Genomic DNA, 26,662 nt, shown 5'->3' with positions numbered 1-26,662 from the left:
GGAGAGAATTCTTTAGACGTCATGGTATTCTACAAACGTACCTCATTAAAAATAATGAGATGTGGGAGTGTGTCAAAGCGTAAAGAACAGGGTGATGGATGAAGCTGGTTTATAATGCGAGCTACAAAGTCTTCTTCCAAACATTAAGATGCGATTTTACGTAAGCAGGAAAGATATCTAACAGCGTAATAACTTTCGCCTAAAGTTTTATACATTTTAAGTACCCTTTAATCAATCAATTAAATCGATTATCCTACCCTGCATAAACTATTACATGTATCTTAAATTTGATCGAAAATTTGAGGAACTCTTAAAACGAAACGAATCGATCTTGAAGAAAATCCTTCTAGTCGATAGATTCGAGGTAATGAATCTTTCGAGAAGGTTACCTTTTAAAATTGATTCTCGAGTTAAAGTACGAAATGTAATTAACGATGATGATCACAGACAGATACGCGATGAGCTCAACGGCAAAAAATTCCAATACAACCATTCTCGAGTTAACTTAATCGAATTTGTGCATTATGCACGATGACTATTATCATCCTAATTGTTTCATGCGCTATATGAAATACCAAATACGCTTTAACGAAAGAAAATTACTGTTTATTGATCATAATCGATTCGCAAATTAAAAAAGAACTAAAGAGAGAAACCGGCAATAAGAATCTTTCGTTGGTTGTAACAAATTTTCTTACATATTTTGTTAGAAATAAAATGAATGTTTTTTTTTCCCAAGTTTTCAAACGAATGGTAAAATAAAATAAAAATGATTCTCTTATAAAGTTCACTTACATTTCCTTCGTTTGATGTTACCAAATCGATAACAGATTGAAAGCAAAAAAAATATTTTTCAATAATGCACGCCAGCTACTACTTTAACATTTGATAACCCAAGAAAGTAAGTACGTTGAACTAATCATAAAAAAAAGACAAAAAAGAAAAGACATTATTTTCGTTCAGTATTTACTGTCCGAAATCCCTTTCTTTAAAGAGAATAAGAAATAGAGCAAACAAATATCTGTCGGATATCGTGGATACTTTCGTACCAATCTCAAATCCCGTAGAATAAATAAAATATTCTAGGTCTAGGTCTAGCGTGACATTCGAAGTAACGTCCCACAATCAGTCAGTCCCATTCGAGTCGAAGATCGTTCCTTTTGCAATGCCTTGTGTCATGGCCCTAGAGGGAATAAACCTTAAGGGATTCCCCTGACGAGTAGTCGATGATCACCGTAAATTTAGATTCAGACGATACCTCTGACAACGTATCGACGCCCCCTTTTACCCCTCTAATCTGCCTGAATATCGAAATCACAAGGGGAATCACAAGGAATATTTCTATCGACTTTGTAAAAGACTTCCGAGAGGAAGCTCGACGATATCTACTCGACACTCGTGAAAAATGTGATAAAGAAATGCGAGCTGCATAATAATGTGTAGTGTTATTTATATATATATAACACGCGTGCGAGTATATTCAAAACATATGTTATAATATATATATGCATTTGTTATAGTTAAAAACTACTCTATTTTAAACCCTCGTTCAAAGAATAATATTCTATGATGAGATATTATAGCTCTAAAAGTTTCCAAAGTATTTTTCTTAATTTTATTTTCGATCTGAACTTATGTTGCAGAAATGATTATATCAACTTGAGACAATACGAAACTGTTTTCATCTTGAGCTCTATAACGTTATTGATAAATAGCATATTTCGTTATTCTATAGTATACTACTTACTGGTCGTCACTCGTAACGTAACAAAACCATAAAGTAAAGTACCTATTAGTGACATCGGTGATAGATGATCCCATTCGATGCATGCTACGAAATGACGTAAGGATATACAAACGAGAATGAATCTATCCAACTTGATTTATAACTCGTTCCAAATAGAATGCTTAACCTTACTGTACCTACATATTTACGATAAACCACTTCCCCCCCTTTACAAAAGTGGAATGTACAAATATTTCTATCCAATAGTAAATACAATACTATTAAGAATAAAAATTTGTTGAAACATATTTCCCTCCTTATCTGCTTCTAAGTATTCTCTTTTCATGGGAGTCTATCTTAATTCCCTATATAAATACAAAATATTTTATTTCCAGATAAACCTTCGCTCATAGAAGGCTATGAACTAAGAAAATCGTATATTTTTTGAAGGGTAGAGAAGTTTTACAACTGTGCAGGTAATATCCGGGAGTTTGCCAAGGCGACAATAGCTGGAGATAATCTCCTAAACGAAACCCGACAAGGGTTGTTTGCTGTTTATTTTGTATAACTTTACTTATAATAAGACCACGTTCATCTATTTGAAACATTCGTACAGAAAAACGAGGGACACCGACGATCATCCTTTTCAAATATAGTTTTATAGAAAACTCCTACATTTCTCTTTCCTTATTCCTTGGTAATCCTGCATTCGCACTTCAGATCGTGCATTCATTTCGACAATAGCAATCGGATTATCAACCAAGAAGGAATTCGTACAACAGACTTCAAACAAGAAGCAAGGAATCTTCCAACGAGAACTACAAGAGTCATCTACCAAAAAGCAATCAAGTTCTCAAATACATAACTCATGCTTCTACTCATATTACGTACTCGTTAACAGAAATATTTTATCCAAAGTGATAAAAAGTAAGTGAACGTACAAATATTTCTAAGATTTATCTGATAGTAATAAATACCATTATATAAAAATAAGAATTATTTTATCAAAACGAATCAAAAAGGGGAGTGCAGCATATAAATATGTCTAAACGTGCAATATGTACGTAAACCAATATGTAAACCTTTCTAATAAAATCTATCAAATAATAAATACTATTAAAAATAAAAATTATTTTATTGGAAGAGATCCGTTAATATTTTTATCATTAAAACAAACAGAGATGAAACACTTTCACAAATCCTTCTATCATCGAAATGGTTTTCAGAGAACGCATTTCACTAAAAGTGAAATGCCAATTGATGGGAAAATCATCGAAAGCAACACGGCCAACGTCAAAATCGAAGGTTTATCCTCGGTAGTCCGTTCGTATGTACATTTGGATCGTTTCCAGAGGGTTTAGCTAGGCATATACGAGTATACGATAGCGACCTCGGTCGACATTGGCATTACCATTGCCATGGACACTGAACTCGAAATCTGGTAATAATTTATACCTTGGATTATAGAACACTCCTATGAGCAAAGGGAGAGGGATAGAAATGGGGTACTAGCAACAATAACAAGTATCGTTTACAGGTACCGCGAGAATTGGCATAGTGTCAAGTACCGTGTAAAAGAAGTTAAGCTTACAATCGATTATTTGTCCTACCTATATAAATCTTCTATTATATACAAAATGTATCAACAAAATAAATCAAATCGAACGAAGAGTGTTACGTAGATAAGCAAAATCATGAATTTGTCGATTTTACCATTCACGCGTTCGAATTTTATTCTCTGTTTTGTACAATTTTACGATTTTTGAACGTTACACGATCGAAAAATCATCAATCAATTTATTTTTGAAAATTAATACTCGAAAAATGAACGAATATGGTTTTCCTTTTGTTTTTTTTAAATGATCCGTTGTAATTTCAAACTAGTAACGAAGTTGAACAGAGTACGATTAATAACTTGCGTCTGTTACAATCAACAATAGAGAAGGATGGCTTGGATATGGATCAGACATTTGATTTAAGTACAGTCTCGGAACTAAAGTAGGTATCTACCACATACGTATATACCTATGTACTTGCAAAAACTTCAACGTGAGAGATCAGCCAAACGTGCTTACAAGGGAAACAATCTGACGCATATCAGACATTTACGCAGGGCGTTAGATCAACCGGGATGTATCTGAACATATATAAGAGTATATGTACATATATATATACATTTCTTCCACTTACAATTAAATATGTTTTAGCATTAGTCGGTATAACGTACGATAAAACAACGTACGATAAAAAAGCATCTTCATTTATTATTGCATTTCGTGCTATCATGCGCGAAATAAAAATATTTCAAATCTTTGCTACTTCAATGAGTATTCCTTCGTTAATATAAATCTAGTTTAATATTAATTAATATATAATTATCATTAATAATATTAATGTCAAACCTAAAATAATAATGTTTAGTGTACGAATGATTAACGGAAGATAATTATTGCAGTATAATTATCACAGATAATAACAGATAACAACTGAAACTATTCAATAACGATGACAAAGATAATAATAAAACTATTGTTAAAAGTTATCTAAGATTATATTAATTTGTTTTAAATATAATATAATTTCTTTAAAAGAGGTCAGAGGATTTAAATTGATGAAACGACAATGACGAACATTAATTAGTTTCACTGATACATGTATCTACACAAATTTGTACTGTGTTATTGCAATATTACTTATTTTCTGCATTGGTCTCTTTATATTTGTCTTCCTCCCTCTTTCTCTCTCTCTCCCTCTATCTGTTATAGAGTCACGTAATAACTCAGAACACCGTTATTGGTTCAGTACCATAAATTTGAATTATCCTCCCCCTTTGTTGCATATTAATAATTTCCTACGATGGTCGAGACAATACAGAGAACGGACCATCTTCGACACGACGGTATACCTTAAAGCTTCATACATAAATAAGACAAAGACTCTTAATAATACTACAACGCGATAAATTATTACCGATAGGTATCTCTTTCTCTCTTTCTCTACTATATCTCATATAGTAAGTTCTAGCTTTCACGTTAAGAAAGTGGCCCATACAAATGTAAGATAAAGCAACGTTGCATCAATAATTTCAAAACTTAATTTTTTAATGTATATATAATAAATATTCTTGTTTCTAGATCTGAACAAGATTATTTTATAATGAAATAACATTTGCGCGAATAAAAATATTTCTTTTTTCTCGAGATGAAAATATATCTATATTGTATAGATAAAATAATTTGCAACGATAGTATAATACTAAAAAATGAATTATTGAATAATGAACAAAATGCGATGAGAATCAAATGATGGTAATAAAAGTAAGAATATGAAAGAAAGAGAGAAATATTAGATCGATTCTCGTTGAGCGATTCGAAGATCGTAGATTCCACGTTCCACGGCCAAGACGAGGGACAGGGCAACATTACTCTCCAACTGGATAACTCCGACCATATCCTTGCAGGCCATACCTCACACTAATGAGATGCTTCGTTGATTCTACAAGCTGACTCCGCACGTGCAAACATACCAGAGGCCTCTATTTCAACGAAAGTGCAAGCTGCCGTGTTTACGTAACCGTGCATGATGGAAATTCAAGCTATGAAACCTCGTTAAATCTGGAATAAGTGAATATCTCTTCACCTCCTCTTCCTCTCTCATCGCACAACCCCTATTCGTTCTTGAATATTCTAATTGCAACGACCAATCTATTTGCTTAACGAGCATCGACGACGCGAGTGGTAACTTTGATGCGATCCTTCGCGTTTGCTTTTGCAGTAGGTACTACCGAATAATCATATTTAATATTCCCAAAAATTATCAAAATTATTTCAAGACATATGTTCTATCGCCCAGATATTTTAATATTAATATTCGCATTAATATAAATTAATGCGCTTGATCGATTTTATTATTATTTTTATTATTATTATTATGAAGATTATTGTTCAATTAATTCTTTGAAACTTTATGGAAAAAATATATTGGCTATTGTAATAATCGAAAAGCGAAAAATAAAGCTGAAAGAAAACATAGCTTTTAGGTAAATTCAGAAACGATATGGGTGAATGAAAAATTACTTTTTTTCTGCTCGCAAACAAGTACAATATTTATTCGTTAATAAGAAACAAAGAACGACTGGTCCGTGTTACTGTTACCTCGGTAGGGTAAACGCAAAGGAAAATATCGCATTTATTTTCTTTACTATCGTGGCAGAGATTGTATGATGAATACACACGTGTCCCTTCTCCTAATAAATTGCCATGCCTTCCGAGATATGCTTAAACCGAGTGTTAAATGGTACAAGTTAAATTATATTCAACGTAATTAAATGGCGAAAGATCTTTTGTACGATTATATTCGCAATAAAAAACACGAAATATATTATTACGAAGTATAATTAAAAGTGTTTACGTATTTACTATAAAATGTCGAAAGAAATGAATTTTTATATTGACAAGAATTTAATGAAATAATGGTAAAGTAAAAATTTACATACGAATGTATTGAAAATTATTTTATCTAATATTTTAAATCACAGTTATTTAAAATCAACGATTATTGCGTTCGCAACGATACATTATTATTCAGCACTGTAAGTGTTGAAATAAAATTCTTAAAATATAGTGAATGGAAAAATTGTATCACTAAACTCGTAGAAGTAATTTCTAAATATTTAGTAAACTCGTTATCAATGTCGAGAATTGTCAGCAATGACGAGCAACAAGCTGAGGAAGAAGAAAAACGATCAGAATGATTTTAAAACTTGAAAAGATTGACGATCGTAATGGTAGAAGGAAAAGCATGGTCAAAGTTGGAAGCGACATGTGACTTATAAAACGACGAAGACGACAACGAGAAAGTGAATTTATAGATCCCTCGAGCCTCTTACGTTTCTTGGCCACGTAAGTTTAGCAAGCTACTTACCGGTCAGAGTGGAAAAGTAAAAAGTGTCGTTCGTAAGAAGATACGCGAAATTTCAACGCGATTCATACGAGTAGTAATCACGACAGGAGGAAAAATAGGGCGAATATCTTTTTGAAAAATCAATGTCCTACATCATCTTGAAACGCAATCTGAATGGCCAATTTTATTCAACTACTAACTCAACGATACCAAAGCATTTCAACAGTACACTTTCGTGTAACAAAAGCTTCGACGTATACGATGACATTTTCGGAAGAGTTCCAACTAAAATTCCGAGATTACGTTTTTAACTTTCATAGGTACTACCAACTTTCACGGGTTACTGGGGAGCCATAAAAAATGTTTCCGGTGTCTAATCCAGACGGATTCATTCCGCATTCATTGTTAAATTAAAATGATAATGTTCCTTCAGGAACTATCGTTACTAGCATGCAATTATAATGGACGAATCGCGAGATGTCAGGTTATCTCGAGGGACAACCGAGAAAAAAATTGCTTATCCTATAAAATAATCTAATACATCGTGTATGAATAATTAAACGTATTTATATAAAACAATGTTAAAAGTATTATCAAGATGACTCGCATTTATCGCTAATTCTATCAAGATCAATATCTAAGACGAATGTAACGATGTCTTTGAAAGCAAGGAATATAAACCGTATAATGGTGCTAATAATCTCGAATTCTCCCGAGTCGAATCGTCTCACGAGAACGATCTCCTTTATCATTTGGAGTCCTTCTTAAGTAGGAAGATAGTAACAGCCGGTATCCCTCGTAGATTCAAAGTTACTCAAATTTCCTCTTGCCACATATTGTCGAGATATCTCAACAGCTTCTTTAGACGCGTAAAGGGTTAACGAGGTCATCCGGGTCAATCTCGATCGCTCGAGGCTACCGATATCGAATACCGCAACTCGTTCTTATGCTTCTCATTCGGATAACAATACTACGAAGTAAATCAAACCGATGATATCACAATAATCGAAGAACTAAGCTTACATCTTATTCCTAGTCTTTCTCTTTCTCTTTCTTTTTCTCTTTCTCTCTCTCTCTCCCTCTCTCTCTCTTTTTCTCTAAATATTTAGACATTAGAAAATGGATCTTTAAAACAATTCAAATTTATATTCTATTTTTATTTTACGTTCGGTAAGCAACGTTCAATCATTTCTTACCCAATGGAATTTAAAACAAAAAATATCACAAATCTTTTATATTCAAATATTTTTAACTTTAATTTCAAAGCGAACGATTTATACGCAAAAGAAAAAATCATTTTCTATTTAATTTCATTTATATTCACAGTTTGTATTATTTCGTTTTATTTTTGGAAACATTACTCGTATAATAATTATTATACTATTTTTATGGTTACTTTTGAACTCGATTCTTAAATCAATGAATTTACCCATATATAGTGCACTGATTTTTGTCACAATGTTCTATATTCATTAATAGGAGAAGAATAACACTCCTGTAGGTACAGACTGATTTATGCCCGTTGCTTTGTGCATTTTGCGGAGACTACGTGACCGAATGCGAATGCCGAACGAATAATGGTCGCTAGAATTTATTCGTTCCTATGTGCTCACACATCAGAGCATTCAAATGATACCACAAATCTGTCACTCTCTTCCAGTAATTTAGATTAAAAATTAAGAACTTTACTGCATTCCCTTATACTAGTTCGTAATGCAACGTCCGATATCAACTTTTTCGGATGGATCGCGTTCCTAATGATGAGCTAATCAAAATACAATACAGTTTTCAAAACTAATGAATAAATTCTAACGAATAAATGTATTAAAAATTATGTATATATCACGAGATCATTAAAATAAACGATTCTCCAAAGAGTTTCTTACGTAAATTTATGAATTGGTATCACGAATTTCGATATATAAATCGAGAACTTCATAAACTTCATCTTTCATTCCTTTAGCGAAAACATGTTGCAATTTTTGCCGAGCAAGTAATATTACTCTCTCATAACGACAATCGTCGACAAATTGAAATGCCGTCCGCCGTGTCGAGATTTCGAGTAACCTCCGAAATAACATCTCTACTACACCTTTCTACTCACTATTGTATGCAACGATATAGTCAGAGAGGCGGCCAAACGAACAAACGAACGAACGGTTATCACCTTCTACCAATCGACGATCTCGTTTCAGACAGCAAAAAAAAAATAAAAAAAAAATAAAACAGGAAAGAAAAAAAATAGAGAAAGAAAAACCGTAAAAAAGACCAGAAAATAACTTCGGCGTGAAAATCGTGCGTGAAGAACGCGTTTATCCGATGCAACGCGCGTACAACGTACGTGTACGATATTGAATAAAGAGAAAGATAGCTAAGGGAGATACAAATAAAAAGAATAGAAAAGAGAGAGAGAGAGAGAGAGATACAAATATACAGATCGTAAAAGGAAACACGAAAAATTGTTTTTCTCCTCTCTGTAGATATAAAATTGAAGAGTAAACAATAATAATAAAAAAGAAAGAAAAAGATTAAAGTAATAAATAAAAATTAAAAATTGACTTACAATTTTAGAGGAAGAACGAAATCCGTTGTTGATTCCTTTGTAAATATCGGAGTTGATGATTTTAAGATCTTTCTCAGTTTGTCGAATTAACGGATAATGATCCTCCAATTCTCCATTATCGCTGTCGTCTGCGCTATCTTGGTTCTTCTCTTTTATCCGTATCGCGTATTCCCGCGCATAATGTCTCACTGCCATCACTCTCGATAACGACAGCACCCAAGTTCAATTCTCGTTGCTTTTCCCAGAATTAACCGTAACTGCGCATGCGTTTGCAACACGAAGCGCTCCGCGATAAAATCGAATAACACTTTGATCGTTTCACACTATTTGTATTAACAAAAAATAAAATAACAATAAGACAGCAAATGACTTCGATCTAAAAGCTTTTGATCCTAATCACTTTCTAGAAAATTTACTAAGAAGTTAAGAGATTCTCAACGTTTATGTTTTCCCACTTTATCTATCGGCTATCCAACGTTTTTATAGACAATACCAAATCCGTCGTAAATGTATTTCTTTCTTTCAAACTACTAATAAACATGAACACGAAGGTAAATTATAATGTTTACACGCTATAAATTAACTCATGTAATTGTCGTTCTAATAGTATATCTAATATATGTATAAGCATTCTATGTGTGTGTCGTACGAAATTAAGATAAGATTTTATATAGGTAGATACGCATATATATTCGATGCTAATATTTTATAAACATACTTGCAAATAAAACATATTTATCATTGTATTTACGTACTTTTTCCGTATGATTTCGCACGAACTCGAATATAGATTATATTAGTACAGAGTAAAATAGCTCGATCCTTTTCGAAACGACTTAATAATAATTATTTTAAATGTAGAATCATGAAGCAAATTTACAATTCCTTTCTCTTTCTTCTTCTTTCTTTCGAATCACTTGGAATCTATCTACGAAAACTGATCGAACAAGATCCTAATCAAGATTGCAAGAATCTCCAGAAATCCAATGTAATGCGAAACCAACATGCATTCTAACGGATACTGCTAAAGTCTACCATACATTTTCGTAATATCACATCAATTAAAATTGAAAATATTTTCGTTAATAGTAAAAGAATAGCTCTAGCTGTTAACTGATTTTTTATAACCACGAATAAATAAATTTTTCTTACTATTAATATATATAATATCGGACCGTTAATTGTGAATTTATATTATAAAACAAACGTAATAAGAAAAAAGTAAGATTACGTTAGTAAATAGTAGTAGGTAGTTGATTACTTCAAGCTGATTACTACACTAGTTCAAGTAGTATTTTAGAATAATTATCAGACTTAATGGGACAAACACCTGGAATATAGAATGAACCTACTTTAGCTACGTATTTATTTACAATGTATGCATACATGTATATAACTTCTATTCTCACTGGCTTAATTATGACCAGAAGATAAGCATCTAATTAACTCCAAAAGAGATACACACAAATATGGATGACTTCGAGTTAGTGGATAAAAACGAGATTGGCCTGGATATCGATTTAAATGAATTATAATTCTTGAATATATATATATATAGGGGCTTAGAAATGAGGTCAAATTCGGTACAAGGCAAGCTCGGCTTTCCCGCTTATTATACGTTCCGCATGAGGTAAAAGACCTCTACTTGATTTATCAGTAGCGACATCAGCAATGCCTTTAGCAAAAACATCAGCAACACCGGTAAGCAAATTCTATAGAAAGAAAAAAACATTCAATTCCACGAACGATTCACGCTAATTACATCTCGCTGCGGATGATGCTTACTTTTTGCTATATACATTTACTATGTGTACGTTTATAAATCTTTCAAATTTTACTGCTCAGGACTTTATCAAAATATTATTTTGTACGATCAAAAAATAAATAAAATATCTTATAAAAGTTACTAACAAAATGCAATCCATGTTTGTTGCTTATGTTAGACCAATTTCGAAAAACAAATGTATTGGAATTTTGATTCTGGAAACAAAAGAGAAATTGCAGGAGTAGTAAAGATAGCGACGCTCATTATTTTCAACTATTACAACATAGAGGAAAAACGATCGAGAATTAGATCAGGTTTGTATCTATTATATGAGTACATATACCGAAGGAAGACATCAGACGAATCGGTATAATGCAGTGAAAGCAAAGATCTTTCACCGAGATTCTGACGCATAGTTTCCGTACGCGTTTATTGCCCCTGTTTACATTCTACGACTATAGTACCTGCAACGAAATATATCTCTAAAGTTTAAAAAGAAAAAGCGAAATAAAGAGAAATGTTCTTACGCGTCACTTTATTGCCATCTGTATTTAATCTGAATAATCAATATTTCGTAATATTAATTAGAAATGATCTAGACATGCATAAATCCATCTAAAAGACCTCGGATTAATGTCTTTAAAAATATCGCGTTGTTATGACAACATATCTAAACGATATTTTTCGAGTCGCATACGTAATACAAATTTTTGTTCTATCTGCACGATAAGAAAATATTTTTAATATTATCGAGTGTAAATATTACCGAGAAACTACAAATTCTAAGTTACCACAATTTTCCTTAGAAACATGTTACTAACTTACTTATGTAACTTTAGATTTTCCATTCAATATCACATGTTGACTTCTTTCTTACACCGATCTCTCTGACACAAAACTCGAAAATACAACGTTTTCACTTTTGATCGAAAAAGATGAAATTTAATTGAATCACTTTCGAATTATTCTCCCGTACTTTTTTACGAAAGGTGAACGGTACAAAACGTCCAGGAGAGCGCGTGCGAGTAGTTCGTTTTCCATCTGACGAATAAAGAGAAAGGATCGTTTTAGCTATAGGACAGCTAGTACACGCGGCCTTGACACTTTGCTTGACATCGCTTTACTGATATTACTGAGCTAGGATAAATTAGCAAGAAAAATTACGGGAAAATTTCCTAGTTAAACCTATCTCACTTACAAGAAGAATACCTATCTATCCTCCTCTCTTTATCTCTAAAAATACAACTTTCTTTACTTACACACTCAACACTTAAGATTAATCTATGTATTTGCATTCGTACTCGTTGTCATGTTTTCTTTTCTGAATAATGTAAAAAGAAAAAACACAAATTAAGAATTTCGTTACTTACATAAAACTGGATTGTTCATTTGGAATACTTCAATCATTACTTGTGGGTTGATTTCACTTATTTAAACGATTCGTTATAAAAATATAAAACACTTTGCACTAATTCCTTTGCAGTGTCATCTTATTCTTGATTACAATCTAAAAATTTACTATTGTTGCTTTGAAATATTGATCTATTTTACAATACGGTAATAATACACGTATATATTTTCTTACTGTCTCTTACCGCGCAAATAATGAACTGCCATCACTACTCTAATATTATTGGCTCCTGTTTGCTTTCATGATAACAACGTAAGTAAAATTGGCTAATATCTAATATATATACACTATATATATATATATATATTATTTTAATTTTATTTGATAATGTTATTATTGGAAACACTGTGAAAAGATAATGTAAAAATATAATGTTATTAAAAACTATAAATGTTATAATTAAATATATTATTTTCTAATTCATGAATAATTAAATTTTTATATCACCAATCTATATATATATATATATTATAATATGAAATATGTATTATATCTAAATACGTTTTTAAATTATATATATAGCTTAGATGTTTGGCCACTAGATGTCAGTATATGTCTGATTAATCCAATATGGTTCTATGCACTACTGGATTTGTGGTTATTTTTTAAACGTGTGTAGATAACAAACTGTAAATATAACTAACCTTAAAAATTTTGTGTTTAATATTATTTATCATTGCTAATTTGCTAATAGACATTAATTAATATATTGAATTTATAGAAATTCAAATCTAGTGTATTAATTTGAATCTTTATAAAAATACATATTTGATAACACAGTTTATATAATAAAAATTTATGTTTGATATAAATTATAATTTATTGTTGTATATTTGTTGTTATGATATAACAGATTCAAATAAAAGGAAAGAAAACCGATGGGTAATTTGCACGAAAATCATGTTAATAAAAATAGTTAAATAAAAGAAAGTAATGGCCAAATGTCTTATTTATAATATTGAAGTATATCTATTGCACAAATATCCATTATTATCACAGTACAGTAGAAAATCAAGAGTAGGTTTACTTAATTTATGTACAACACAACTAATAAGCATTTCTGCTTCTTTTGATATTCATAATTGCAATAGATTTTATAAAAACAATATATATAAAAGCTCTGTATACACCAAGTCAAATCAACCATTCATTACTAATTTATCGAATATTCTTTCTGTTGATGCACGAGAAGCAACAAAAATCTGGAAGAATATTAATAAATATAAAAAATTAACAAAAAATGAAACAATGAATATGATTACTATTGTAAAAAACGCTGGCTTGTCGACACCTTTAATTTTAGAAAATTTACCAATGTTAATAAGAAACATTGACGTACTAGAAGAAAAGATATTTTGCCTTAAAACTCTTGATAGTAATATTACTCAGATGCTTCCATTATTAGACATAAGTATAAAGCATTTAAATACATTAATATATATTGGTAAAGAGAAGAGTAACAAAACGGAAATAAATAAACTTAAATATCTTGCGGATGAACTGCAGGTAATTGAGAAAACTTATTCACAAGCTTAATTACAAAAGAAAAAAGTTTTATATATTTCCCTATTTTTGTATTGTTTCAATCATTACTTATAAAATAAATTGTGTATTTTACAGTGTAACGTCTATATATTGTGCAAATACATTCAAAACGATCCAACAATAATAAAACTTTCGATTAGGAAAATAAAAGGAATTATAGAAGTACTGAAAGGTATAAAACAATTTATATATAGATTACTTGCCATATTTATCATTTAGTAACAGAATTTATATGCATATTATTTTCATCATTACCACAGAATTTAATTATGAGTTAAAAGATATATTATTCAATCTTTGGGTATTTAAATACTATCCAAGAACTATACATTTAAGATCATCAACACTGAAAGCAGCAGGAGTAAAGAAAATAAAGCCGTGGATAATTCGATCTTCTGTACTTGGATTACGCGAGTAAGTTCATTAAAACTATATTATTTAACAATTGAATATAATAAAAAAAATCTTTTCAGATATATCAAAAGGTTAAAAAAAAACGAAATGTTCAAGGACATTTATAGTAGTCACGTAGAGTTTTTATCTAAGAAATTAAATTTAACCGAAGAGGAGGTTGAATTTTATATTAATAGATCTCCACAATTGTTAAATATAAAATTAAAAAAAATTAATGAAGTAATAAACATACTGCATAAATATGGATATAGTGCTCAAGATATCTTAATGTGTCAACGTATTTTTTTACTTAAAACAAAATTATTAGAAGAACGCCTTAAAGCATTACGATCGTTACGTGGACAACATAGACTATCATTAATCTATTGTAGCTCGAAGATTTTTAAAACTATACTTAAAAATACATGTAAACTTAATAATAAAACAACACTTGATACTGATTATAAATAAATCTAATAAGTAAAATATAAGTTTGTATGATACGATTTGATATAATTTATGAACAGATTTATATATACTTGCATTAAGTTTTTTTTTATTGTATCCGGTATTTATAAAAAAATGTATATAAGAAAAAAGTACATTTAACTAAAATATATTTAAGATACTAGAACAAAAATAATAACATAAGATTTATAAAAATATTATATTTGTAACAGTATTGTAAAAATTATGTCATTAATTTTTACATAACATATTCTCTGGATTGTATGCTTATACATACAATAATATTTAAAGAAAAATATTTTTCTTACGAAACTTTTAAGTGTTCTATATCACATTGGTTGTTTATGATTAATCCACCATTTTTGCACAATGTATAAATATTCTGCATATGATCCTTATTAACAACAGCATGAGATTTATTTATAAGTTCAGTTTTTAAACTAAGACCAACAATATCAGATTTTCCAATCATTTTGATTCCAATGTTAAGAGTATCAGTCCAAATTGTATTACCCAAATGTAAAGAAACCTATATTTTAAAATTAATATAACATACTATTACATTGTGTATATATATATATATATATATATATATATATATATATATATGTATTTTTGTTTTATTATTTAAAATATTTTATTTATAATGATATTCAAGATATTTTACCTTTCCAACAATATACGAATATTGATTATAATTCTTAACAAACCAATCATAAACAATTTCATTAGCGTACTTATTCCATTCGTACTCATTATCGCATGGAGCTACGCCAACCAAAAATATTTCTACTATATGTGCTGGTAATTTGGATAATTCTTCTGGTAACGACAATAATCTTTGCACCTAAACTTAATCCTCTTATTTATATACTTATACAAAGATGTTATATTATATAAAAAAAGTTTATCTATTTTTGTACCAAATACCTTAATATTTGTTAATATATTTCCAGTGTCAATGCATCTTACATCTGCGATTTGAACAGTCTCAAAATTTTTCTTTTCATTTTTAATTTGTAAAACTTGTACTCTTTTAAAACTTTCTATAGAGTCTTCCAAGCCATAAATACCTCCTACGTTAATGATATCAGATCTTCTTCTATATACAAGTAAATAATATTGAAGAGATAAATGCATCTAAAATTATAGTTATTTTTTTTGTGAAAACGGATTTTTATGAAAAATGAATTATACCTGTTATTAATATTTCCAAAAAATAATTGAATTTTCGATGTAAGCAGTATGTATTCATTTTTGGAATATTCTATAATTTCCGAAGTATTTGCTTTTACGTAATTTATTATTCTGCCTGAAAAATGACTTGCATCATGTATATATGTAATCATAAATTTTACTTTATCTCCTCTGTAATAAAATACAAATTTATATACAGATGTGATTATCTTTTGTATAAGGGAATATATTACATGTATTAATTTCATGAATTACTTTTTTCATTTAAGTGAATTCTATAATTAGAAAATTATACTTAACAAATTTGGCTAATCTGATAAATATGACTTACGTTTCTATTTTTGTTATTGGTGCATCGACATCAGAAATAATACAATGTCTAAATGTGCAAACACTTTTGTCTGGACAAAATCCTAATGATTTCACTTTATCACATATCGGATACTCCCTTTTACATTTATCCAATGCTATGGATATACGCTATAAAAAATATGTATTTCCTTTCAAATTTTAATTATTTTCTTAAGAGTAACAATATCATTTTTATTCTTAATATTTCAAATTTGTAAAAGTATGATAAAAAGAAGAATTACTATACAAAAAATCCTTTTAATTTTCTACCTCAATATTAAGTAACATATCATTTGATAATACTACACCCATCCGTTTCATTGTATTGATTATACTTAGAAATTGTATATTATCGTTTTCACTAATAAATATTGTAACTTTACATTTAGTTATTTCCTGTAAAATAATTATTTTACTCTAAATGCATTATCAAGATGTATATATACCTGATGATTTATTATTATATATAATTTGTATTTTTATTATTATATATAAATTGTATAGCAAAGAAAAAAAATAAGAAATTTTTGTTATCTATTACCTTCTGTAAATTATTCATAAGAGTTGAAAATCTAAAATTAAAATTTGTTTTTACTTCTAATGAAACAGAATAATGTATCAACCAATCCACATCTGTAATATTTAAGTCGGTTAAAACTTCATCAGTAGATATTATAATAGAATGAAAACCAGGAACAGACACTTGCCATAATTTTTTAATATCTGTAAAATGTTAATAAAAGAAAATTAACATGAGTATTCCTAAATATAAAATTACTTTATTATCTTTTTTGTTTTTCTTTTTCTGTACTTTTATTTTTAATTTTATCAAACCTTCTATTTCAAATAAATGCTTTTTCTCGTGAACTAAAAGTATTTGTTTATGTTTTGATAAGAATGCATTTACTTCTTCTGCTTCATCAACAGTTCTACACACAATCATAGTTTTTAACTTGCATTCATTACCCAATATATCTAAAATATTATGCATTTATGCACAAATATTATTAGTATTTTGCTTTAATATGAAATTTGTTTTACAAATATACCTACCTAAAAGCTTTTGAAGTTTCAATTTAGAATTTAACATATACATCTTCGGTTGAACAGATTTAAATATTACTGCTTCTAGAAATGAAGTAATACATATATATGGGTTATACACAACTTTCCTAATTAATGTTCTTATTGGTGTTGTAAAATATCTTGCAGTAAAAATTATTTGCAAAGGAAATAATTCGTCACTTTGGTTCTCTCTATTTGTAATTAGTTTATGTTTATCAAGTAATTCTAATATCTAAAATATCAGACAAAGATAATATTTTATTATATCGTAAAAATTAATTTTAATAAAAGATTAAATTTTATTTGCCTTACAGAAGAATAATATTTATCTAATATCACATCTACATTATCAAATATTAGATGGCAAAGACTGTCAAAATTTAATAAATTTTTATATGCTCTTAAAAATTGGACCAAGAATGTTGGTGTTGAAACTAATATCTGACATCCATTATATATTTCAGCCTAGAAACAATAAAGATAGTGTAAATAAATAATCTTATAACATCTAGATATATATATACAAATAATAATTCAAATGTATATTTTTACGGCCAGTGATCTGTCTGATTTTCCAATAAATCCTGTAACTGATTTAATATGACTATAGCCTTGCAAAAATTTCAAACAAAGTGAATGTACGTTGAATACTTCTGAAGATGATGCACATAATATTAACACAGATGGACTATTTCCTTGAGGCAACTACAATGAAATATTTCAATTCATTGATATATCATTAATATAACTAGTAAATCAAATGTAATCACAATGCATACAAAAAAAAATATAATGCATAACAGATAATGTAAATATAAAATTTAAGGATAAGTTTTTCTTACGCTTTAACTTAAACCAAAATAAATAAATTTATATTAAATAATAATATAACAATAATTACAGAATTTCGTGCAGCAAGTAAACCAGTAATAGCGAAAGTGTACCCAACCGTTTTACCAGAACCTTTAGGTCCAATAGCAACCACATTTAACTTTTGCTTTATAGCAGGCCAGATATATGATTGCATCTTCTTAGGTTTACTTGATTGCACTAATGAATCCCAAGCCTTTATAAAAAGAAAAGAATATATATAAAATATTTCATGTATTAGATATTCTAAAATCTTCATTGGGGTAAAACAAATGTATAAGAAAATAATTCTTTACAGATACATACCATATGTATTTCTGCAGGAAATTGAGCATCAGTAACAAAATTCAATTTTTTACATGAAATATTGCTATATATTAATACTTTATGTATATCATTTCCTGTTATTGCATTTGAGCATTTTTCATGGAATCTAAATGTTAATTATGTACATTTATATATAAATGTGTTAAATATAAAGAAGTCTAATAATAAAATAACACACACTTTCTGCTATATTATAGATAAATATAATCCATCGTTTTTCTCTCACCTTTCTTTACATTCAGAACCTTTTTGTACAGTATGAGATATATTTAAATTTATCACATCTTGTTTCTCACTAAAATTACTATCATTTACTCTTTTTATAAAATAAGTAGTAACATTATCCTCACATTCTTTTTCAAACTCGCTATTTGATTCCTCTATTAACTTCAACAAATCTATATAGAAAAAAAATTCTACTTATTTTTTTATACAAATTTAGATTGAATATACTATATATCAAAAGTTATTATGATAAAGAGAAATAACCTTCTTTTAAATAAATTGCATATCCATTCTCGTTTAAAGTTTTACTTAAACATATTATTTCATGATTTACAAGAAGATATAACTCTCCATAATACTTTCCACACTCATCACGTACAAGAATATCAAAATATATTTTGCTAGATGCAATAATTAATTCTTTACAAAGATTTATAGCTTTAGTTGTCCATTTATTTGTAATACTGTTTAAAATTAAGAAATATTAAAAAGAATATATATATACACAAATTCCTATTAAAGAAACAAATTTACTTACAACTGTACAAGTTCATTTGTAGATTTTCTTTTCTTAATAACCGTAGGTACTATGTTATATATACCAATAGCCATTGTTAAATATTCATCAGAAATATTATTATGTCGTAAAAAAATAAAATCATCTTTTAACATTGTAACTGAAATTCCATAATCTACCAAGAAAATATTATATCTCATTGTCATCGGATCAAAATGGCCAATTAATCCTCTACAAAACCATCCTGGAAGATCCACATTTTGACTCGCTTTACCATGAACAACGACAAGCTACAGAAAAATTAAATATTATTATTCAATCTATCTCATGCATACCATTATTAGTGAATATAAATATTTAAATTTACATCTCCTAAATTAGGTTCACCATTATCCTTCGAATTCAAGTTTTCCATTTTCATACGATTAATTAATTTTTTACTAATCAGTTGAGACTTGTTAGTATAATTTTCAGTTTTATATATTCTTATGCAATATGGATTCTTAAAATTAGTAACTTTAACAGAAAATGATGTTTTAGGAATCAATATTTTACCTAAAATTATTTAAAAAAAATAAAACTTCATGGTATAAAATTATATGTCTACATATTTTAGACCACAAAAATAATTTATAAAAAAAAAACTAACTTTTGTTCTTACAAAATATATCGCATGAATCCATTTTTGTTAAATGTAATAATTATTAATTGATAATGAAGATATTATGTTTCTTCTTTCTGTTTAATTAATCATAGATTAAAAGAAATGTATTCTAAAACCATACACTAACAAAAATATTTATTTAAAATGTATTTCAATCATAACCTGATGAATCAAAAAACTTCATGTAACATTTACAAAAGCCCCCGAATTTAAATTTCAACTAAATTATCTGTAAAAATATTTGAATTCAAGTAATCTATATTGTGGTGTCCTCCTCTAACGATTTACCATCAGAAAACGCAATCCACTTTAAACAATTAAAAATATGTACCAAAGAATACAGAAGTACAAAAAACTCTTAAGTCCCCTTTTTTATCTACACAGTTTCATTCTTGTTATAACCGTGACCACCAGTGGGCGATAGTATGTACTTAACGTGATGACGGTACAATACTACCAAAGAAAACAGTATTCTTTGATACTATATGATAGTATATGTGATATATTCTTTGATATTATATATAGTATAGTTCTATTGTAATAAAATTTTAAACAAATATATTTAATTTTTAGTGTATAAACATGTGTGTGTGTGCCTTCAGAAATGCGTATATAAATTAATATTAAAATGCAACAATTAAGTCAATCAAGATGAGTTGATGTTAAATCCAACGATGATTACCTGTAACAAGAAGAAAACTATATTAATCATACAGTCAATAAACCCAATCCTAAAATACAAGTCGCCAAATTAGCAGATGCACTATTATAAATATAATTTCCTATTTATTTTTATAAAATCTCTATTTCAGGTTGCATAAAACTAAATTTAAACGCGTGATTTTATATTATAATATATATTATAATTACGAAATAAAAAAGCTACAAATATTACAATAATAAAAAAAAAATAAAATCTATTTTAAACATTGTGAATTACTTTTATAGCGCGTTCTTTACATATACAAAATTCCAAATATAATAATATTCGATCAAACATAAAAATTTTAAAGACAAAAAAGGTAAGAAAAATTATTGTGAGGTTTAACGAACGTTAATTAAGTATAAAATCGAAGAAAAAAGGAAATTTAAATAGTTTTGACTCTATTAACAAACAAAAAACTTGTGCATCTTTTGAATTATTCAAGCATCAGTTTGGCGTAACAAGGAGATGGAATGGTCCATCATCTCCAAATACAACTACAAATTAATGACGAGCAAAAAAGTAATATAATAAAATATAAAAAATGACTAGAGAGCTATTTTCGAAAAGTTTGAACTTGCTGTTGAACCTTTGAAAATAACTCTATAGTCTATGTAGTTGCCCTCTTCAGCCACAATTAAGTGGGGGCCTCTTCGGCATTAGCCTCTTCGGCATTTAGCCTCTTCTTTCTTCATGCCCTAAACTCTGCTGTGAGGCTTTATCTAAGCGCATTTTACAATACAAATCGTACAGTTACATTTACTCGAATGCCTCAACAGATATTTGATCTAATCGATGAACCTATTATTAACACTTTGCATTTAAAAAATTAAATAATATCGAAAAAAAGCAGAAACTTTGTCATACATCATATGGTCTTACTTTTTTACTCGACCACTTTTATCTTTTATCTTTTATCTTTATTCTACTTTGTATTTACTATACATATAACAAATGAAGTATTCAGTAGGAATTACTAAAGAGCAAAGCGTTAATATACTTAATATTAAGTAAGTATCCAACGTATTCAGCTATCTTCACTTTTTCGAAAAAATTAATTTTTAAGAAAACGCAAAGACTTTTGAACCGTTCGATACTGATTTATATCTCGCAGTACAGAGTATCAGCAATATATGGAAAAAATACAAGAAATATTTAAATGATAAATGAATCTAAACGTTGCTGAAACTTTGTACAATATCCGGAGAAGAAATTGTCCACTCCTGAGTGGAAATTACAATCGCGCGACTTCTCCGGTCTCTACCTACTTACAAATTAAATAAACATTCACACCTAAGTATGCTACCTGACTGTCTATTACCCATATTTAAAAACAGCAAACATACATACCCACCCACACACTCCACGATTCTCACACATACCACCAGGGTGCAAAAGCCTAAACTAGAGAGCATGCCCCGGGGCACCTCCGACACCCTAGTTCAAACGCGTGATTTCTAAACTTATGGGAGTACGTACCAATGCTGTAATCGACTGCCAAGGCTAATGATTATTGCAAAATGACTAATGCAAAAATACAAGTATACACTAGTATATATTGCATACTAGTTATATACGAGTATATCATAGTTTCCACAAATAAATGCGGTAACTCTACTGTTCAAAACGATTTTATTACAAAAAAAAAAATAGAAAAATTTAATATAAATATAAAATATAGAAACACTCGTATTTGTCATATCACACGTGATATGTAGAAGTAGTGTTCTCAGTATTAAATGATGTATTAATTAAAAAATATCGCGAAACGATGTACAAAACACTTTACCTAATACGCACACACAGGTGTAAAGTACATCGTGCAATCACTAGCACAATGACAGCCGCCAATAGGGGAAAAACTTAAAACTAAACCTATACTAACCGTTTCTCACCCATACGAGTAGCACCTGGGCACACGCATAGATGAGAACGCAGAAAGTACAGGGGGGAGAAACGGGAGATTAGTATATTAGAAGCTGAAAATCCTGATCTAAAAAACATGATTAACATATATATATGAACACATAAAAACATTTTATTTTATAACATATATCAAAACATTTTATTTCATTTAAGCGGGCTAAGACTCTACAAGCCATTTGGATTTGACTTTTTGATTATGCAAAAATTGTTAAATTTAATTTTTTAATATTTAAGAATTTTAATAGAGAAAAATAAATAAATATAAACAACCTCGGACGACTCCTTTCATTAAGTTGGCTGTTCTAATAAAAGAACTGGGCTTTGAGCCACCACTTAACTGCTAGAATCTATCCGTCGCGAATGAGTTTGTCTTCTTGCTCATTTATTTATAATATCGAAGTATCGATATATTACAATTAATCGCGATTAGATAAACTAAGTACGAAGCAATGCATGTAAGACATTTATTACATGCTTTTCTGGACAAAAACGAGTAAATAAATGCTCGATTTCACCACTACTAACCACGAACAAAACACGTAATAAAAAAGAAAGTGCATTTATTAATTGCATTATTAATTAAATGAATTTAACCGGTGAGACAAGAAAACCTATCCTGAACTAATATAAAATATACAATACAATATACAATATAATATACAATTTTCATGAGTAACTCCTAGAAAGGAATTACTCATGTGCTCGTCACTAATTTATTTAAATAATTACAACCAGTAACTCGTGCCGATTAGGACCTTTCATCCTCGACATGATTGAGCACCGGAGGGACTTTAAATTTTAACTCACGGCATAAGAAGTTCTACGATGGCTCCAAAACACTCCTACTTCGCAGCAAGTATTGTAGAATGCGAGTATCGAAGATCCATCGAAGATCCATCGAAGATCCATCGAAGATCCATCGAAGATCCATCGAAGATCCATCGAAGATCCATCGAAGATCCATCGAAGATCCATCGAAGATCCATCGAAGATCCATCGAAGATCCATCGAAGATCCATCGAAGAATTCATTCCACATCTTTGATAAGGTAGAAAGTCCGTCGTCATATCTGTAAAATAAAATAGAACAAAACGATAAGTTATTGCAATATATCCAAAATCGTATAAAAAAATGAATAAAATGTAATAAAAATGATACTTACAATGCATTCCAATGGGATGAAATTCAATTGCACCATGGCGATGCACCTCGCGTGAATCTAAAAACGCGGTATAAACGAAAATAAGAAACTATAGATGAGTTTCTTATCGCGAAACCGAAATTTTATTATACGACGAACAACACTGATTCTAATTCGCGTTTGATTTTAATTTGTTTTACGCCCGATCACTGATTCTACACAACTAATTCAAAGACTGCTTTGCACACAGTCAATGCAAGTAGAAAAATCTTCATTGATGCACTGATTCTAATACGCGAACAGTCTGTGCGACTGTTTAAAGATAAAAATATAACTTTACTCGAACAAACTCTAATGCAATTACTGCCTTGGTCGCAGTTAATTTAATATATATTTCAAAAATAGTTCGCGAACGCGACGAAATTGAAATGAAAACGAACGAACGTGCTTCTAATCCGTGATTTTAATTATATTTAACGATACAACACTCCCGTATATTGCTTCGCGCACGATAGCAATGCACGAACACTTGCAACACTTCACAAACACAATTCACAAACACTTCCAACACTGATATATTCCCATGATGATCTGAAACAGAAATAAAAACAAAATTATAAATATCATTGTTGTAAGTAAAAAAATTATTATAATTATTGAGAAAGTGTTTAAAATAAAAATTGACTTACGTTTATTCTTCATTGATGAATGCACGATGGGTATCCTACCCTTAGGATGACGATGAGCACACGTTTAAACCGAATAGAAGAAACTTACGGAGTTTCTTACCCGAAAAAACGAAACTTTTACATACGGCGTACAACACTGATTCTACTTTCCGATTCTTTATATTTTATTTTTACGATGCAACACACGAGTACCTCATTGCCTACGCGCTCGATTGCAATGATGTTCTGCAACAGAAAAAGAAAAAGAACAATTAATATCATCGTTATAATAAAAAACCATTAAAGTTATCATAGAAACGTTTAATAGGAAAATATACTTACTTTTAGTCTTCATTGATGACTGCAGGATGGGTATCCTACCCTTAGGATGACGATGAATAAAATAAAATTAAATAAAACTCTGAAAAGCTGAAACATACTAAAAAGATTATAGAACAATATATCCTGTGAATCATTCCTGAAGGCATTGCACACTTTTAAAGATATTTTATCATAAAGAATCAATATAAATTCAAGCAATATTAATTGCCTTTATCTCACTACTTGTATAAAATTACATATAAAGTATGTAATATCAGTAAAAATTGTTAATAAAAATCGATAACGTTATATATATAATAGTTTAATACGTCACGTCGTTAGATCTTATTGTTAGCTCGTTGAAGGACTGATCAGGAATGAACACGTAACCGCGTCCTTCATGTCGAACGTTCGGCTGTCTTCGTTTTGTTTTCGGCTGTCTTCGTTTCTTCTGTTCTCACTTCGAGAAATTCCTGGAATATACGAACACATTCGTTATTGCCCGTAGATAGAATATTTTGTTTTCTTATTTTCTCTCTCTCTCTCTCTCTCACTTTCGTTCTCACTCTTTGTATACATTTCTGTATGGTTTAAAAAAAAGAATAACGCTTACCTCGATGAATATGAAGATAAAAAAGAGTAAACACAATTGTTAGACTGGATACATGTATTCCTGCTGGACTCTTCTAATGCTAGGTACCTAAAAAAGGAAAAAAAAAGATTACATTAGTATAACATAAAAAAAATAAAATATATGAGTGTATGTGTACGAGCTACCTATTACTTATGCATATATGCCTGTATGTGTGTGTATATTACAGGAATCGAATTTAATACGAAATACGATCTTTGAATACATAATTATGAAAAATAATTAATTAGAGCATCATTAGAGATGGTAGTAAGTATCGATACCATGAAAAAAGCTGGAAATTAGAAGAAATATTGTTAAGTAACATTGGTGAGATTTGGCGGCACGTCGAGATATATCGATGTTACATTCTCACAGATATCTATCGAACTTTTCAATATTTCGTTTTGAAAACACTCACGTATAAAAATCTTGCTTATAGCTATCGTTTGATATATAATAGAAAAGTGTACAATACTTTTCAATTACCTGAGTTAAACGAGATGACAGGTATACAAAATGGTGGTCGTCGCTGTGACGTAGCCGCAAAGAAACGAAGCGACATCTGAGACGACATCATGGCTGCTTCAGAATTTTGCGTTTTTTCCATCTATCATAGAAAAATATCGAATAGTTAAAAAAAGGATATAGGAACATAACAATTGTCGAAATATATACTTTATTAATCCAAACAATGAAAATTGAACATTATAAGTCGATATCCATAGAAATGATGCTGTAAAACAAGATATATATATGATTGCGTAGAAAAATGCATACCAACGTACATGGAATTTTTTTCTACGCAAATACTTTTTATCCTCGACATTATCGTAATCTTTCGATTATATCATTTGGATGTCATTTGCTAGAAGAATCTATTAGTATATAGGAAGATTATTTACGTTAGAAAATACTTTTTAATTACCTGAGATTAACGGGACGACGTAGCATCCGTCCGATCTCCAGCACCGACGCCGCGAAAAGAAAGAGGAATGATCAGCAAAGAGCCCTGATTGGCTGATAATTATTGCAGAGATTAGTGACCAATCAGAAATTCCCAATTACCATATAGAAATTTCACGCACACAAGCTTGCCCCGTCACACGTACGTAACTCGCCTTTCTTCATGACCACTCTAGTCAAGCTTGATATGATAATTTATTTATTAAAAAATAACGAAAAGAATAAAGACAATATGCACTATAATCCTTATCACACAGAACAGAAAAACATACATAATTTATTTATTACAATAACTAATTATCAATTTTATGAATTAT

The 26,662-nt window shown here is 29.5% G+C and overlaps 3 protein-coding genes and 1 long non-coding RNA gene across 10 annotated transcripts in view; 1 reads left to right on the top strand and 3 right to left on the bottom strand.

Annotated features, from left to right (window-relative positions):
- The window catches only part of LOC122525017 (prolyl endopeptidase FAP-like), a 189,353-nt gene extending 176,784 nt beyond the window's left edge, over nt 1-12,569 (bottom strand). Inside the window, exons 1-2 of the mRNA XM_043647546.1 lie at nt 12,327-12,569; nt 9,192-9,514 (exon numbers count right to left, since the gene is read on the bottom strand). Coding sequence (XP_043503481.1) covers nt 9,192-9,386 — 195 coding nt within the window. The 5' untranslated portion in view covers nt 9,387-9,514; nt 12,327-12,569. The remainder of the gene's footprint in view (nt 1-9,191; nt 9,515-12,326) is intronic.
- A 348-nt stretch (nt 12,570-12,917) lies between these two features.
- Nucleotides 12,918-14,776, top strand: LOC122524937 (transcription termination factor, mitochondrial). Its single transcript, XM_043647458.1, has 5 exons — nt 12,918-13,249; nt 13,560-13,873; nt 13,988-14,084; nt 14,173-14,326; nt 14,386-14,776. The coding sequence occupies exons 1-5, from the start codon at nt 13,246-13,248 to the stop codon at nt 14,774-14,776; spliced, it is 960 nt and encodes a 319-aa protein (XP_043503393.1). The 5' UTR covers nt 12,918-13,245.
- A 182-nt stretch (nt 14,777-14,958) lies between these two features.
- On the bottom strand, nt 14,959-20,359 carry LOC122524852 (putative ATP-dependent RNA helicase TDRD12). Of its 7 annotated transcripts, XM_043647332.1 has the most exons (19): nt 20,278-20,325; nt 20,152-20,218; nt 19,693-19,880; nt 19,347-19,615; nt 19,073-19,272; nt 18,810-18,981; nt 18,563-18,689; nt 18,288-18,452; nt 17,939-18,091; nt 17,699-17,851; nt 17,375-17,618; nt 17,156-17,296; nt 16,863-17,044; nt 16,592-16,717; nt 16,302-16,450; nt 15,971-16,141; nt 15,704-15,875; nt 15,441-15,620; nt 14,959-15,302 (listed from the first exon to the last, which is right to left on the bottom strand). In XM_043647332.1, the coding sequence occupies exons 2-19, from the start codon at nt 20,171-20,173 to the stop codon at nt 15,078-15,080; spliced, it is 3,039 nt and encodes a 1,012-aa protein (XP_043503267.1). In that variant the 5' UTR covers nt 20,174-20,218; nt 20,278-20,325; the 3' UTR covers nt 14,959-15,077. The 7 variants fall into 7 exon arrangements, with proteins under 7 accessions (XP_043503267.1, XP_043503268.1, XP_043503266.1 ...); XM_043647333.1 differs by lacking the exons at nt 20,152-20,218; nt 20,278-20,325 and adding an exon at nt 19,987-20,022; XM_043647331.1 differs by lacking the exons at nt 20,152-20,218; nt 20,278-20,325 and adding an exon at nt 19,975-20,008.
- A 5,054-nt stretch (nt 20,360-25,413) lies between these two features.
- On the bottom strand, nt 25,414-26,327 carry LOC122525103. The gene is made up of 3 exons (XR_006305708.1): nt 26,308-26,327; nt 25,869-25,989; nt 25,414-25,448 (listed from the first exon to the last, which is right to left on the bottom strand). It is a non-coding gene; the product is annotated as an uncharacterized LOC122525103 (long non-coding RNA).
- Nucleotides 26,328-26,662: the final 335 nt, after the last annotated feature.

This window comes from Polistes fuscatus, unplaced genomic scaffold (assembly GCF_010416935.1).
Source record: "Polistes fuscatus isolate 324 unplaced genomic scaffold, CU_Pfus_HIC Scaffold8, whole genome shotgun sequence".
In the NCBI taxonomy this organism is placed as follows: Eukaryota; Metazoa; Arthropoda; class Insecta; order Hymenoptera; family Vespidae; genus Polistes; species Polistes fuscatus.
The sequence above is the reverse complement of the archived record's forward strand: the minus strand, read 5'-3'. Positions and strand labels throughout refer to the sequence as shown.

Bases quoted from the DNA above. Each gene is read 5' to 3' on its own strand.
- LOC122524937 (XM_043647458.1), top strand. The intron at 13,874-13,987 runs GTAATTGAGAAA...TGTATTTTACAG, and splicing joins ATCTTGCGGATGAACTGCAG to TGTAACGTCTATATATTGTG. The intron at 14,327-14,385 runs GTAAGTTCATTA...AAATCTTTTCAG, and splicing joins TCTGTACTTGGATTACGCGA to ATATATCAAAAGGTTAAAAA.
- LOC122524852 (XM_043647331.1), bottom strand. From the start codon at position 20,008: ATGGATTCATGCGATATATTTTGTAAGAACAAAA. The intron at 17,619-17,698 runs GTAAGGCAAATA...CTGATATTTTAG, and splicing joins TAGATAAATATTATTCTTCT to ATATTAGAATTACTTGATAA. The intron at 17,297-17,374 runs GTAGGTATATTT...ATAATATTTTAG, and splicing joins GAAACTTCAAAAGCTTTTAG to ATATATTGGGTAATGAATGC.